The sequence below is a fragment of the Podarcis muralis genome, chromosome 7 (genome assembly GCF_964188315.1).
Source record: "Podarcis muralis chromosome 7, rPodMur119.hap1.1, whole genome shotgun sequence".
Lineage (NCBI taxonomy): Eukaryota > Metazoa > Chordata > Lepidosauria > Squamata > Lacertidae > Podarcis > Podarcis muralis.
In genome coordinates, this window is record NC_135661.1 from 15892172 (window position 1) to 15908448 (window position 16277).

Sequence of the window (16277 nt, forward strand, 5' to 3'; positions counted from 1 at the left end):
GTTGGCACCCCTGACTGTAACTGTAAGTGGGGTCAGGTGGTGCCTCTGTGCATGTGCAAAGTACCCTTCCCACACTCTGCCCAGGCCCCGCCCCACACTGGCTCTCTTCTATAACCTCATTAAAGGCAGTGTGTCCTTGAACTGTGATAAAACCTCTCTCTTGCCTGGATAGAGGGCAGAGAGGGCATCCAATCACATTTGCTTTTGCCACTCTCACCACTAGCACGGGACCCTGGAAGGCTGTCCACAAGGAGAATATAGCCCCAGGCTGAAAAAAGGTTCCTCACCCCTGATCTAGGATCTACAACAGGTAAAGGGAAACCTTTGGCCGCACAGGTGTTTTGGATGAACTACAACTCCCATGACCCCTGGCCATAGCCCATGCTTGCTTGGGCTGATGGGAGTTGTAGCTCAGCAACATCTGCATGGCCAAAGGATCCCCTCATGTGGTCTGAATACAGAGTCCTGGCTTAGATTAACCCCCACTCCCCCAGCAAGTATTACAAATAGCCTTGGGGGTCGGGGTGGTGTGGGGGAGATAAGGAAGCTTATCTACAAGGCAGTGTTAGAAACTGAGATATCAAAGCTAGGAGCTTAATGGCACCTTGCACCTAGGTTATGGGCGCAACAATGTCTAGGTGCACTTTTTTATAGCAAGAATACAAAGCTGAAAATGAATGAACTGCAGCTAAAATATTAGGTTCATTTTTCACATGGTCTGGTCCTTCCCCTGCCCATCCCCCTAATATTCTTAAGAGGGTCTCTTCTCCAGTCTTCAGAGAGTAGCTGGAAGTGGGGAGGCAGGAAAAGGTCCTCCTTTCCTTCTACTTTGCAGTTTTAATCTGAAATCTTAGGCACAGTACAGCGCCCAGCGCTCAGAAACTGCTTGCGCTAATGAAATTCCCTGTCGCAAAGTGCGCCTAGAACAATGGGAGTTTTGAACAGTGCTACAAGGGCTTGTGATTTTTTGGGAAATTACTTTGGCAGAGAGAGAGGGAGAGACACAGGTCGTGAACCTCATTCTGCACAAACCCCACAAAAGTGACCCACAGTGATGCAAGAGTTCATTTTGACGAGACGTGTCCTGGAAGATGTCTTGGCAGATTGCACCCCGCGTTTATTATGTGGGGAGATGCAGGAAGGAAGGGGGACGTTGCCCTTTAGATGATCTGCCTCAGACGCCCCCCAACCCAACCCCAACGTCTTCCTGGTGGAAAAGCAGTTGCATCCAAAATCGCTCCATTACACCACATTTTCTTTCTTTTTTAATTGCCCCCCCTCCCTTTCCAGGATCAGCCACTAGTCTCAAACATTCATCGTTGCAAAGGGCGATTTGTTCCAGGTGTGACCTTTCCTTTCCATTTTAGGTCTGTAGGTGGAGGCAGGAGGGTCTCCGGGTGATGCAGGTGGGGGGGCACACTTTTCCCCCCAGCTCCATGGAGCAGAGCAAACCCCTGTCCCACAACATCGCCCCCCCCCCCAAAGCCAGGAGGAAAGGTTTCTGGTTCTGGGCAATAAATACAGCCGGCCAAAGAGGACAAGGACGACTTTGAAAAATAAAAAAAGACAATCCGTTTTGGAACTTTTAAATATTTTTCCTTAAAAAAAAAATCTGTTTCCCTTTGAAGCGTCTCCCAAGCGGGGCAACCCCGAAGCGGTCTCTGGGCCCTGCTCTGGCCACCGAGTCTGCTCTGCCCATGTCACCGGCAGGTGTGCATCTCTGCCACGCGGTGGCACTGTTTACACTTGACAAAGCAACACCAGTGGAACTTGCAGCTGCACCGCTCCACCACCTCCACCTCGTCCGTGTGGAAGCCTCGGCCGCAGCACATCAGCTCGCAGCCGTCGATGGCCTTGGAAGTCTTGTTGCAGTGCCTGCCGCTGGTGCCCAGGACGCCGTTCCTCAAGTCGTGCTCGCAGAAGTCGGGGCTGGAGTCCAGGTAGACCAGGTCCTCGTCCGTGTGGGGCTTGAACTGGGAGTTCTTGGGGACTAGCACCTTGGTGGAGCCCACCTTCCGCTGCTCGACCTCCGTGGCCCCGTCAAACTTCTCCTTCAGCACGTTACCCACCTTGCGGAAGGGGGGCATGGCCTTCCAGCAGGTCTTCACCTCGCACGAGCCGGACACACCGTGGCACTTGCACTCCACCCGCATGTGGTTCAGGATGGCCTGGGTGGGGAAGGAGCAGAAATTCGTTTACTTACAAACACGTTCCTTTTTTCCTTTCGTTCTTTAATCCTCCCCCAATAGAACAAGACACAAACAACAAAGCTGCAAACGGTGACAATGAGGACGTGACCGACATTTGTGACATCTTATTCCAAGGCGGCAGGGACGCGGGTGGTGCTGTGGGTAAAACCTCAGCGCCTAGGACTTGCCGATCGCATGGTCGGCGGTTCGAATCCCCGCAGTGGGGTGTGCTCCCGTCATTCGGTCCCAGCGCCTGCCAACCTTGCAGTTCGAAAGCACCCCCGGGTGCAAGTAGATAAATAGGGACCACTTACTAGCGGGAAGGTAAACAGCGTTCCGTGTGTGCTGTGCTGGCTCGCCAGATGCAGCTTGTCACGCTGGCCACGTGACCCGGAAGTGTCTGCGGACAGCGCTGGCTCCCTGCCTATAGAGTGAGATGAGCGCACAACCCTAGAGTCTGGCAAGACTGGCCCGTACGGGCAGGGGTACCTTTACCTTTACCTTATTCCAAGGCGGCATGGCTAGCCAGTGAAGCTGAATGTTGAGAGATTCAGGGCAGGTTCATTCAGTGAATGGTTCAACGGCAGAACCTGCTCCTGCAGGTGGCAGTGATGACCACCAGTTTGGATCAAGAGAGGATTAGACAAATTCATGGAGGGCAAGGCTAGCAATGGCTGCTAGTCGCAATGTGCTGTAAGCCACCCAGAGTGGCTAGGGAAACCCAGCCAGTTAGGCGGGTTATATATATTAAAATTATTACTATTATTAAATTGGCTATCATCAACCTCCGCTGAATACCAGTTGCCGGGAATTGCAGTTAGGCAGTTAGTGCTGTTGTGCTCAGATCCTGCTTGCGAGATTCCTATCAAGGGCACTTGGTTGGCCACTTTGAGAAGACGATGCCTGACTAGTTGGGCCTTTGGCTGGATCCAACAGGCTCTTCTTATGTTCTCAACTGTCTTGTTGTTGTCGTTTTAAATGATATATGAAACTGTTTTTATTGCTAATGGGTTTTTCGTGTTTGTGTGAAATGGCTTCAAGATATTTCATGGAAAGAGATTCATAAACTGCAAACACTTTAGGATTTCGAGGCAGGTGACACCCACTACCCATATGTCAGTGGGAGTGGGATGGGGGAAGTGCTTATTTTCTGGGGGGGGGGGGAGTGGGGGAACTCAACATGAAACTTGTTTGTATGTTTGTTTGAGGCCCAGTCGCAGTGGCATACCCGACACACCGGTAAGGTAAAGGGACCCCTGATCATTAGGTCCTGTTGTGACCGACTCTGGGGTTGCAGCGCTCATCTCGCTTTATTGGCCGAAGAAGCCGACGTACAGCTTCCGGGTCATGTGGCCAGCATGACTAAGCCGCTTCTGGCGAACCAGAGCAGCGCACGAAGACATCTTTTACCTTCCCGCCGGAGTGGTACCTATTTATCTACTTGTACTTTGACATGCTTTCAAACTGCTAGTTTGGCAGGAGCAGGGACCGAGCAACAGGAGCTCACCCCGTCGCGGGGATTCGAACCGCTGACCTTCTGATTGGCAAGTCCTAGGCTCTGTGGTTTAACCCACAGCGTGTCTGATTAATAAATTTAAGCAGACAATGTTCTGGAATAGAAAGGGCCACAACTTTATTGATTACAGATATCAGTGGATTTTTGGCTCAGGCATTGGGTGTATATCTATTCCAGTCCCCAGACACCCCAAGCTCCAGCTGATGGTACCAAATGTACTGAGAGTAAAAGTTAGTCCACATCTGCTAATGCTTCTCCACGGAAAGACAGAAGACACCCCCCCCCCAAACATGGCAGCTATTTTAGTTTTTTTGCCAGTTCTGCAAGCTTTTTTAAACGTTGCATTGTTCACTTGGCCATGAGAGACATGGTAGGGCAACGCAGTCTTAAGCGACCTGATGCCCTGCCTATGTGTTGGACTACAATTCCCATCAGCCATTGCTGGCTGGAAAGCTTTGGGGCCCAGAAAAAGAAGAGATGATTCAAACTCACAGAGGAGGGCAGCGCAGAGTGCTCATTCCTCCTCTGTCGTCCGAAAGTCTTGACCAGCTGTTTCCCACACATTCAAGTTTCTCTCTGCAGGTTTAAGGGCTAGAAACTTGTTCTCTTCCAAAAGCCAGCAAGCGCAGGAAGCAGTGTGTGGCAGCCCCGGGAAGCAAGATGCACAAGCCTTCTGCTCTTACCTTCCTCCCGGCTTCGTTGTTATGAAGGTTCATGAGCGCCCTGCTGGAGGAAGCCCCTTTGCTCCTCTCCCTGACGTCAACGAAGGACTGAGAGAAGGCCACTCCGTAGGCAATGTTGTCGGAACAGCCGGACCACTGGAAGCCTGGAGCAAGGAGGCGAAGGAAAACAAAGGGCAGCACTTATGTGGGGAGGACAGCATGACTCATTCCACAGTGCTACAGCCCAATGGCAAGAGAGGGACTCCCTCCCTCTTTCACCTATGGGAGGCTACAGGGCAGGGGTGGGGAAACTCAAATGTGCCCCCCAGGCCTCTATCTGGCCCTCAGGACTCCCCCAGGCAACACCTCCTGTCTTCAGGAGACAGAGTTTTGCTCTGTGCACACCTTGACGCTTTTGCCTGTCTTGAATGTGTCCTTGAATTGTGACATGCCTTGCATGCCTAGGGGTGATGGAGGTTGCAGTCCATCAACAGCTGGGGAACCAAGTTTGAGAAAAGCTCATCTACACCAACAGTGGCCTTCCAGATGACGATGATAAATTTATCATTTACATGCTGCTGATCTGACTGTGTTGCCCCAGCCACTCTGGGTGGCTTCCAGCAAAATACAAAAACACAATAAAACATCAAACATTAAAAACTTCCCTATTCAGGGTTGCCTTCAGATGTCTTCTAAAAAGTCATATCGTTGTTTATCTCCTTGACATCTGACGGGAAGGTGTTCCCCACAGGGTGGGCGCCACTACCGAGAAGGCCCTCTACTTGGTTCGCTGTAACCTCACAGTGAGGGAACAGCCAGAAGGCCCTCGGAGATGGACCTCCATGTTCGGGCTGAATGATTGGGGTGGAGACCCTCCTTCAGGTATACTGGGCTGAGGCCGTTTAGGGATTTAAAGGTCAGCACCAACACTTTGAATTGTGCTTGGAAACATATTGGGAGCCAATGTAGTTCTTTTAGGACCAGTGTTATAGGGTCCTAGCTGCCACATTCTGGATTACTTGTAGTTTCCGAGTCACCTTCAAAGGTAGCCCCACATAGAGTGCATTGCAGATATCCTGGAATTCCAACTCCCACCAGGTCTAGCCAGCATAGTCAGTGGTGAGGACAGATGGGAGTTGTAGTCCAGTGACAACTGGAGCAGGGAAGTTGGAGAATTCCAGTGGAGGTGGCAATGGGGGCAGAAATTGCCAACGTTTGCTTATTTTGTCCCATATGCAGAAGGAAATACAGTGGTACCTTGGGTTACAGACACTTCAGGTTACAGACTCCGCTAACCCAGAAATAGTACCTCGGGTTAAGAACTTTGCTTCAGGATGGGAACAGAAATCATGCTCCGGTGGCGTGGCAGTAGCGGGAGGCCCCATTAGCTAAAGTGGTGCTTCAGGCTAAGAACAGTTTCAGGTTAAGAACAGACCTCCGGAACGAATTAAGTACTTAACCAGAGGTACCACTGTAAATCGAGTGAACAATAGCCAGCATCTGCTGCTGCTGTTGCTTTCAGTCTGCAAAATGACGCATAATTGCCGTTCCTTTGCACATACAGGGATTGGGGTGGAGTAGCACAACAGCAACACCATTTGCATAAGCAGTTACATAAAATACGCGATTTGGGCACAGCAGACAGCACAGCAAACAACGCAACTTTGGGTGGAATGGAAACAGTGCCACATGCGACAAACTTGGCGCAGAGCGGAAAATGTCCTGACGTCCGTGCTCTGGAGGGCTGTTGGCCGCCCATCACTTCAGTGGTCCTACCGCCACACCTTGAACTCCCACTCATGTACTTACCCTGAGGGCTGACCCCATGGACTGTGCGGTCGCACCCGCATTTGTCGAGTTCCCCGCTGCTGCATGCCCTCGTCACGGCAAAGGCAACACCAGCAGAGGAAATTGCATACACAAAGGCGGCCTCCCGTGTCCCTGGTGGAGAAAGCAGAGAAGAAGAATAGAACTGTGGCGTTGAAAAGGGACCCAAGCTATCATCTAGTCCAGGCTTCCTCAAACTCGGTCCTCCAGAGTTTTGAGACTACAGTTCTCATCATCCCTGACCACTGGTTCTGCTAGCTAGGGATCATGGGAGCTGTAGGCCAGAAACATCTGGAGGGCTGAGGTTGAGGAAACCTAATCTAGTCCAACCCCCAAAAGAGGCATGAGTTAGTGCATAACCTGTGCTTGGGTGAGTGGAACTCAGCAGTGTTTTAGGGGACAAACCTACACGTTACACGGATCTGGCCAAATGGCTCATTCCTCTGTACAAGCCCGTCACCAACCTGGTGCCCTCCAGATGTGTCGTATTGATAGGAGCTGTAGACCAGAACATCTGGAGGACAGCAAGCTGGCGAAAGCAGTTCTGCACAAAACCTGCTTGTTTATCTGCTTCTCTCTCTGCTTGCTGTTCATCTTTGCATTGCTGCTGTTGGGAGAAAGATCCACAGCCCCCTTCTGAAAACAAAACAAAGCATGGCGAGGAATGGAGATGCACAGAGATGCAGTCTGTGGGTAAAACTGAGGTTTATTTATTTACTTAACCTCAGTTTTACCCATGGACTGCATCTCTGTGCAAGGAAGACCATCATCAGGTGAATTGTTCCTAAAAGGCACTAGAACTTCAGTCTGCACAAAAAGGCAACACTACCCAAACCTCTGAGTCCATTGGCCCCTTAATGAGCAAACATAATAATAATAATAATAACAACAACAACAACAATAATAAATTTATACCCTGCCCATCTGGCTGGGTTTCCCCAGCCACTCTGGATGGCTCCTAACAGAATATTAAAAACATGATAAAACATCAAACTTTTAAAACTTCCATAAACAGGGCTTGCCACGGGCCCCAAATTCTTAGGAAGGCAAATAAAACAAAGTCAACAAATATCAGTATATGACCAGCTTCTATTAATCATCAAATCATTTTGCTTTTATATCTTCGAAGGAGGGAAATGGTGGTGGTGGAATTTTTTCTTCCGACACTATAAAAAAAAGTGAAACTCTGCACCTGCACACAAATTATTTAGCAACGAAGCAGCAGCCTCAAAATGCAGTTGTATTGTGGAATATTCATATACAGAGGTTCCTCACTGGCAAAGGAAGTGAACTCTTTATTTCTAAGGCTCATAGTTCATTCATTAGTATTGCAGCATCCCTTGTGAACTAGGGGCAGCTGGGCTCATCAACCTAGGAAGGTAGCTCATCTAGGAGAAGGGAAACTTCGATGTTGCTAACACAGCAGTTTGACTTCACCCAAAGAGGCGCACTCCATTGTCTCTACACCACAAGCCAGTGTGGTGTAGTGGTTAAGAGAGGTAGTCTCATAATCTGGTGAACCGGGTTCGCTTCCCCGCTCCTCCACATGCAGCTGCTGGGTGACCTTGGGCTAGTCACACTTCTCTGAAGTCTCTCAGCCCCACTCACCTCACAGAGTGTTTGTTGTGGGGGAGGAAGGGAAAGGAGAATGTTAGCCTCTTTGAGACTCCTTCGGGTGGTGATAAAGCGGGATATCAAATCCAAACTCCTCCTCCTCTTCTTCTTCAAGACAGACGGATGTCAACAACAATACCGCGTGAGCTGCTTTTTCATGCCAGCTCCTTTTCGAACCCTAGGTCTGCATTCACTCCTGGCACAGTCCCATTGACCGGGGGTGTGGGGGGGGGGCAGGCAATGCCGACCACTTTGGGAAACGAGTGTTCTGACAGTTCCTAACTCTATTCCTTGCTAACTCTTAAACCAGGGGCCAGCAAACTTTTTCAGCTGGGGGCTGGTCCACTGACCCTCAGACCTTGTAGTGGGCCGGATTATATTGGGGGGGGGGGAAATGAACAAATTCCTATGCCCCACAAATAACCCAGAGATGCATTTTAAATAAAAGCACACATTCTACTCATGTAAAAACACGCTGATTCCCGGACAGTCCGCGGGCCGGATCGATAAGGCGAATGGGTCGCATCCGGCCCCCGGCCTTAGTTTGCCTACCCGTGTCTTAAACCTTTCCTTCTCTACCATGGTTCCAGACCCAGCCTGTATGCTTACTTGCTGAGTCAGTATTTGAACCCGTGCGGTTCCAATTAAAGCCTAGCAAGGAAAATTAAACACCCCCCCGTCCGAAACTCCTCTCAGTAGAGTCCAAACTCCTCTCTAATACTCTTTCTGCTCTGCTCCCAGGCTGGGAACATCTACCAAGCCAGGCTGAGAACTCTTCTTATTGCTTTCTCTCTGCAACTCTGCAAAAGCAGGGGGTGGGGGAAGAGAAGAAGAAGAGGTGAAGCTATGTTGGTGGCTGTGTGTGTTCTTCTCGCTACCTCCCCCCCCTCGCCCCAGCCACCCTCATGTGGGTAGGTGCATGCGGGTGGAGTTAACGAAAGAGGAATATTGGTTTAGCAGTTCTCAATTATGTCTTGCAACACTCCGTCCCTGCCAAGGGGTGGTTAGACTGGAACAGACCCTTCTGTCTTGGAAGATCCTGGCACAGGCCCTACTGAGAGGCCTTTGCTCCATTCTCACAGCCCCAAACAGCCAGCAGGGAAGGACACAAATGCCCTTGAACACACACACACACACACACACACACACACACACACACACACACACTCCCCAATCCCAGAGCCTCAACAGGAGAGTGGGGTGTCTGGGAAGGGGGGTGGGCGCAGAGAAATAAAACGTCCCGGCGGTCAGGACGGCTCAGGCACCAGAGACTCAAAGCAACCGAGCGACCTCCGAGTTAATCGAGGTTAATAGCAGGCCTAGCATCCGTGGGTTTCGCTCTGTGGCCGCCCGAGAGGGAGACGACTTCACTCGCTGGTATTTCTGGCATTTCCAGGGCGAAACCTTTGCAAGCACAAATCTGCAGCCCTGCTCTGAAGACGGCCGGAGGAAAGTTAAATGAGGAGGCGCAGCAGTGGCGAGGATGGCAACCTGAGTGTGGGTGGGTAGCTGTAAGGTGGGGGGCACTTCACAGAGAAGGGCAGAGGCCTCTGGGTTGTTTTTTGTGTTTGTGGTGTGTGTATATAACTGAGCACCTGAAGGATGCCTCCAAACCAATCCCAGACCTTAATCCTGGACATTTGAACCCTTGTACAAATTCATGGGAGGATGAACGGTCTGATTTGGTACCTATCAGCTGTGCCGGTGAAACAGAACCTCCACATCCAGGTGCAATCTACCTTGGAATCCAGAGTGCTGCAAACAAGCGACAGGAGGAGTCTGCCGCCTTCGTGCCCCACTTGTGAGCCCCTTTCCCAGAGGACCCTGCTTGGCTGCTATATCTAGCGCACCTGAGCTATGAGACTCCTGAGCGGGGGTGGGGTAGGGAGGCGCTACCTTGTGGCCCCGCATGTGTTGCTGGACTCCAATTCCCACCAGCCTCATTCAGCAGGGACAATGGCCGGAGATAAGGTAAAGGTAAAGGTACCCCTGCCTGTACGGGCCAGTCTTGACAGACTCTAGGGTTGTGTGCCCATCTCACTCAAGAGGCCGGGGGCCAGCGCTGTCCGCAGACACTTCCGGGTCACGTGGCCAGCGTGACATCGCTGCTCTGGCGAGCCAGAGCCGCACACGGAAACGCTGTTTACCTTCCCGCTAGTAAGCGGTCCCTATTTATCTACTTGCACCCGGGGGTGCTTTCGAACTGCTAGGTTGGCAGGCGCTGGGACTGAACAACGGGAGCGCACCCCGCCGCGGGGATTTGAACCGCCGACCTTTCGATTGGCAAGCCCTAGGCGCTGAGGCTTTTACCCACAGTGCCACCTGCGCCCCATGGCCGGAGATGCTTGGATAATAATCCTGCCTATCTTCAACTTTGTAATGCATAGGACTCCAGCAAAACTTTGCCAGAAGGAAAGAACAAATGCAGAAAGCTGCTGGAGATGTGGAAGTAAAAAGGCAAACTTAGTACATATGATGATTAACTGCCCGATGATAAGATCATTTTGGTGCGAGGTGAGGATATATATAGCAAGAGTAATAAAAAGAAATTATTTGGGGGATTTGAATTTAATTCTAAATTATATACCGAAAATGTGGGAGATTACAAGGGGTAAAAAAAAATGGATGTACCGTGCCATGTTAGAAGCAAAGAAACTTGTTTTGATGAATTGGAAGAGCCGCAAAAAGATCCCATTGAGCACATGGATTGACAATATGGACAGACTAGTTACATACGAACGAACTGCATATCGACGCAAATTAAGAATGAATAAATATGAAGGAATCTGGAAGGAATACTTAAGCGATAAGGCGGGAAGTGGTGGGAAGTAGGGGGAGGAGGTGGGGAAATATTGTCAGAAAGGTTTAGTTATAGGTATATCAGAACTCAAATCTGAATTGTTAAATTGTGTTATTAGTGTTATTGTGGTTTTTGTTGTATGTGGTTTTTGTGGTTGCTGTTTGTACTGAAAAAATGATTAAATAAATTTTAAAAAACACACCTTTGTAATGCATAATGCTAGGCTGGCCGGTCAGTTACATATCCTACGCATTGAATTGCATTATTTATTTATTTATTAAAAAAAATGATTTTAACTGAATCACCACCTTGAAGGCCAGGGTGGGGGGGCGTGGCGCTTTGGCCCTGAAAGCCTTTATAGAAGGTCTGGTTTATATACGTATAAACTTTCCCCCCAATCTTGCTATGTCCCAGATGTCTGCATCTTTCCTAATCAACCTGCTTCTATAAGATAGGATAGCTGCTGCTCGAGTTAGACCATTGCTTAGGGCTGGGGGGTATCAGCTTTTCAACACTGCAGTGCACCACCAGTTTGGCGATATACTGCAATGTTGAAAAAACAAGGTGCATGGGCCTCTGCCCGAGACACACCAGATGAAACTGCCCTAGTTCTCACCTCAAGGCAGTTTTACCCAGGCTTGCAGCCTGGGACAAATGCAGTTTGTTTGCACTGCTCAGCTGGAGGGAGGGAAGGTCCCCACCCCAGCTGAGATAGCCCCAGTGCTCTCGCTGCTTACGTGTGAGCTGCAAGAGCATCAGGGCTCCTTTAACTGCTCACTGTGAGGAGCAGCAACCACATTCCCCCCCAATTTAGCAGTTTCACAGAGCCCCCACCCTGCAGTTTGTGGGAACCAGCGCAGGGCTGGGGGCTCCTTTAACTGCTCAGCTGAGGCAAGGGCAGCTGCACACTCCACAGCTGAGCAGTTTAAAGATACAGAGGGAGGAACAAGCTGTATCAGCGCCTCACCGATACAGCTTGTTTCTCCCTCTCCGTCGTATGACGGCAGAGTGTGACGGTGGTTTCACTCAGCGATATATCGCTGCTGAAACTGCCGCCACTTCTGAGTCCCTCTGCTAGCAGTGCTGCTGGAGGAAGGAGCTCTCGCAGACACTGTTAGCACAGGGAATTGGGAGAGGTGGTGATTTCCCCAGCGATATACAGTGGTACCTCGGGTTACATATGCTTCAGGTTACAGACGCTTCAGGTTACAGACTCTGCTAACCCAGAAATATTACCTCGGGTTAAGAACTTTGCTTCAGGATAAGAACAGAAATCGTGCTCCGGCAGCGTGGCAGCAGCGGGAGGCCCCATTAGCTAAAGTGGTGCTTCAGGTTAAGAACAGTTTCAGGTTAAGAACGGACCTCCGGAACGAATTAACTACTTAACCCGAGGTACCACTGTACTGCTGAGTGAAACCGACATCGTGGTCTGCTCCTCGTACTGGTCCTGGACGATATATTGATGTATCGCCCAGGCCTACCATTGGTCCAGCTGTTTTGTATTTTCCACACTGACGGACTGCCGCTCGCCAAGGTTTCTGGCAGGGGAAATTTCCAGTTCTACCTGGAAACAACAGGGATTGAATCTGGGAGCCACTGCAAGCAAAGCAGGTGTTTTTACAAATGTGCCATGGCCCTTCTGTTAATAAAATGCCAAGACGCCAGTCCTCATGATTCTGAGAAAAGCTTGCTTAAATAGGGAGACGCCTCACCCCAAGGCAGACCATCGGGCCCATCTAGCTCACCGACTTGCAACAGCTCTCCAGGGTTGTCGAACAGGGGTATCTCCCAGCCTGGGGACTGAACCCAGGACTTTCTGCATGCAAAGGGGAGGCTCTATCACCGAGCTATGGTCCTCCCACTACCCAGGGAACCTTCTGCATGTGGCCCAATGCACCAAAAGGGGGGACAGGCCACCTCACCTTGTGTCACCACTTTCCCAAAGACTGGCAGGCTGTCCAGCATGGAGCAGTTCCAACGGCGGTTGCGGAACTGGAACTGGCACTCCTCAATGGCCAGCTGTGCCCCCCGGCGCACCGAGTCCATGACCTCCAAGTTCCTCTTGCACATCTGCACCTGCCGCTGGATCAGACCCTTCAGCTTCTCGCAGGTCTCTTCCTCAGAGATACTTCCCACAGAAGACAGCTTTGCCAAATATCTGCTAGGACGATATGGGGATGGGGAGAGAAGGGAGGAGGAAGAAGGACAACAATGAAGTGAGCAGTGGATCCCGGTCACCTAACAGCCAACCCAGTAGCCAAGGACCATTGCATATTATTTTTTTGCACTGAGCATGCAGGTTTTAAGAAATGCAAATAGCAGCAGGTGTGTAAAGATCATTTAACCCTTTCCTCCATTGCTGTGGCCCAATGGCTTTGCCTACAGAAGGTCTCAGGTCTGATCCCTGGAATCACAGAATCACAGAACTGGAAGGGCACCCCAGGGATCATCTAGCACAAACCCCAGTAATCTTCATGGAGGCGTGGGATATATATACTCTGAAGCGGGGGAAGAGAACCTTTTCAGCTGCACAGGCCAGGAGCATATCAGGATCGGTCTCCTGAGGCCAAATTTGACAAGTGGGTGAGGCTGCTCAGCTGTCAATCAACTGATGCCCCAAATGACATTTGTGCTCTGAAGTCCTCAAGGTTTTTTTTTGTTTTTGCATGGAATCTTGCGAAACTGAGCAGGATTCAAACCCCGGCCCATCAGGTGTTGAGCAAAAAAGGGGTTAAATCCTGATGTGTTGGCTGCGTGCCCCATCTGTTCCCTAAGGGGAAAAGGTGCACACATCCACTGCAGGGTTTAACCTTCCCCTCCTACCCATCAAATGGCATCACAAACCAAGTCAGCTGATGGGCAGGAGAGGTTTGTGGTTTCTGGCAAATGGCCTCAGGGCTTTCCAAGATGGGCCCATGGGATGGAGGTACCCATTCTGACAAAGGGAGTTCTAGCAATAATGATCAGAATCGCAACAGACAGGAGGGGTACATAACCATTGCTGCAATCCTGATGAAAATCCCTTATCTTCCTTTCTTTGTGGGGAGAAACCCCCATTTCTCCCTTCCATATCTGTTGTGATTCTGATAATTATCATTATATCCTCTGCCTCATCTGATGCTCTTTTGCATTCCCCCCCCAAAAAAAAACTTGCACGTTAAATGCAAAGGCACCCATAACGTCACATCTGCTTTGGCCCCCAACTCTTGTCCAAACAACTTCATTCTCTTTAATATACCACCCATATTTTGCTCAAAGAGCTCCCCATGGTGGCTAGCCACATAAGATCATTCAACACTCTGGTAAAATACATTGGAAATACCCATGAAAAGAAAAGAAAAAAGAAAAACCCACAAAACAGCAGCAGGAAAACGAAACAGCCGCCGTGGCTACTCCATCTCTGACCCTGTCTCCAAACGCTTAGTGAAAAGAAGATGCCTCCGCCAGCTTTGAAAAGGTTAAAATAAAAGTGAGTCACATACATCACATTGTCTAAAGAATCCTGGGAACTGTAGTTTACCCCACACAGAGCTACCACCCCCAGCACTCTGATCAAACTACAGTTCCCAGGATTCTCTGGGGGAAATGATGCGCTCTAAGTGTGATTGAAATATATGAGGTGTGTGCAGCCATGCAGCCAGCTCACATTTTGCTGCTTAGTGTGAAAGAACATAGGAAGCTGCCTTAGACGGAGTCATCCTGTTAGTCCATCTAGTCCAGTAATGCCTACACTGACTGGCAGTGGCACTCCAAGGTTTTGGGCAGGGGCCTCACCCAGCCCAGCTAGAGATGCCAGGGATTGAACCTAGGGGCCCTGCTGCTGAGATACAGCCTTTCCCCACTGCAAATACATGCACAGTGGTACTTTGGTTCTCAAACGCCTTGGTTCCCAAACGTTGAAAACTCGGAAGTAAGTGTTCCAGTTTTCAAATGTTCCTTAGAAGCCGAATGTCTGATGTGCCTGCACCACTCAGAAGCTGCGCTTTGGTTTTCGAACATTTCAAAAGTCAAACGGATTTCCAGAATGGATTAAGTTTTGCGCTTTTGCTATTTATTTTGCATTTTTGTTTTTGAGGCTTTTTCAGTTAATTTGTTTTTGTGACTGTGTGGAACCCAGTTGAGCTTCTGACTGATTGTGTGACTGCGGAAATGGATAAACGCCCCCCCATCCAAACAATGACTATCATCAGTACAGGTAAGAAAATTTTTTAATTTTAATTTTATCATCTACAATACTGTCTTATCTATTTTATAGTACAGTACATTGATTATTGGGACGTGGGTGGCGCTGTGGGTTAAACCACAGAGCCTAGGGCTTGCCGATCAGAAGGTCAGCAGTTCGAATCCCCGCAACTGGGGTGAGCTCCCATTGCTCGGTCCCTGCTCCTGACAACCTAGCAGTTCGAAAGCACGCCAGTGCAAGTAGATAAATAGGTACCGCTCCGGCGGGAAGGTAAATGGCGTTTCTGTGCGCTGCTCTGGTTCACCAGAAGCAGCTTAGTCATGCTGGCCACATGACCCGGAAGCTGTACGCTGGCTCCCTCGGCCAGTAAAGCGAGATGAGCGCCACAACCCCAGAGTCAGCCACGACTGGACCTAATGGTCAGGAGTCCCTTTACCTTGATTATTGCTTTCATTTTATGGATCAATGGTCTCATTAGATAGTAAAATTCATGTTAAATTGCTGTTTTAGGAGTTGTTTTTTTTAAAGTCTGGAACGGATTAATCTGTTTTGTATTACTTTCTATGGGAAAGCGCACCTTGGTTTTGGAACACTTTGGTTTTGGAATGGACTTCCAGAACAGATTAAGTTTGAGAACGAAGGTACCACTGTATAGAAGTTGACTCAACAGGCAGCTAAATGCTACCCCCAGGACTTGCAGTGAGACAGCCTGCTCCACTGCACCCAGGCCAGCAGGCTAACTTAGGGAATAAAGACCACACACCTCTGACTTCAGACACCAAGATGCTATTGCTTGTCCACCCCCTTCCAACACCCAGTGCTTGCATTTGCCTAACAGCAGGGCCGGCTCTGCAAAGAGTTCTCCATGGGGATGGGCACCTGACCAGTCACCCCAAAAAGATTTCATCAGCTCCCCACTCTTATACCGTTACTGTCACAAGAAGGAAAGAGAAGTTCTAAAAGCAAAGATTATGATAACTACCCACCAAGGAAGCGGATCGCTGTGAAACCACGACCATTTCTTTTTGACAAATAAAAAGTTGCAAATTGTTTTATTGCATTTTCATTCTGCCATTCCCCGCATGCCACTGAAAAACCTCGAGCTGACGTACACAGTTCCTCCCATTTTGCCCTCGCAACAATTCTAAGAGGTAGGCGAAGCCCTGAATGTATGACTGGCCCAGCGTCACCTTGGCTGGGCAAGCTCTTGAACCCGGATCTTCCGGATGCTAGGATGACCTTTTGCTGATTAGGTCACCCTTGCCTTCCCCCCCTGGGTAACTGTTTCGACGTACTGACTGGAGAGGTCTGCCACAATCCTGCACCCTGCTTGCGTGGAAGTAAACCCCACTGAACTCAATGGGACTTACTTCTGAAGAGCTGTGAACGGGATTGCACCATGAGCCAGGAAGTGAAGCGCTTTGTGGGTGCCAGGAATCTCCCCAGCAAATTGCCCACGCTGCTCTGCTTCCTAACAAATGACTCT

General features: G+C 49.8%; 1 protein-coding gene across 1 annotated transcript in view; it reads right to left on the bottom strand.

Moving 5' to 3' along the window:
• Positions 1-1087: 1087 nt before the first annotated feature.
• The window catches only part of WNT4 (Wnt family member 4), a 57667-nt gene continuing 42477 nt past the window's right edge, over positions 1088-16277 (bottom strand). The window contains exons 2-5 of the mRNA XM_028740996.2: positions 12531-12766; positions 6177-6308; positions 4389-4531; positions 1088-2168 (exon numbers count right to left, since the gene is read on the bottom strand). Of these exons, the coding sequence (XP_028596829.1) occupies positions 1701-2168; positions 4389-4531; positions 6177-6308; positions 12531-12766 (979 nt within the window). The 3' untranslated portion in view covers positions 1088-1700. The remainder of the gene's footprint in view (positions 2169-4388; positions 4532-6176; positions 6309-12530; positions 12767-16277) is intronic.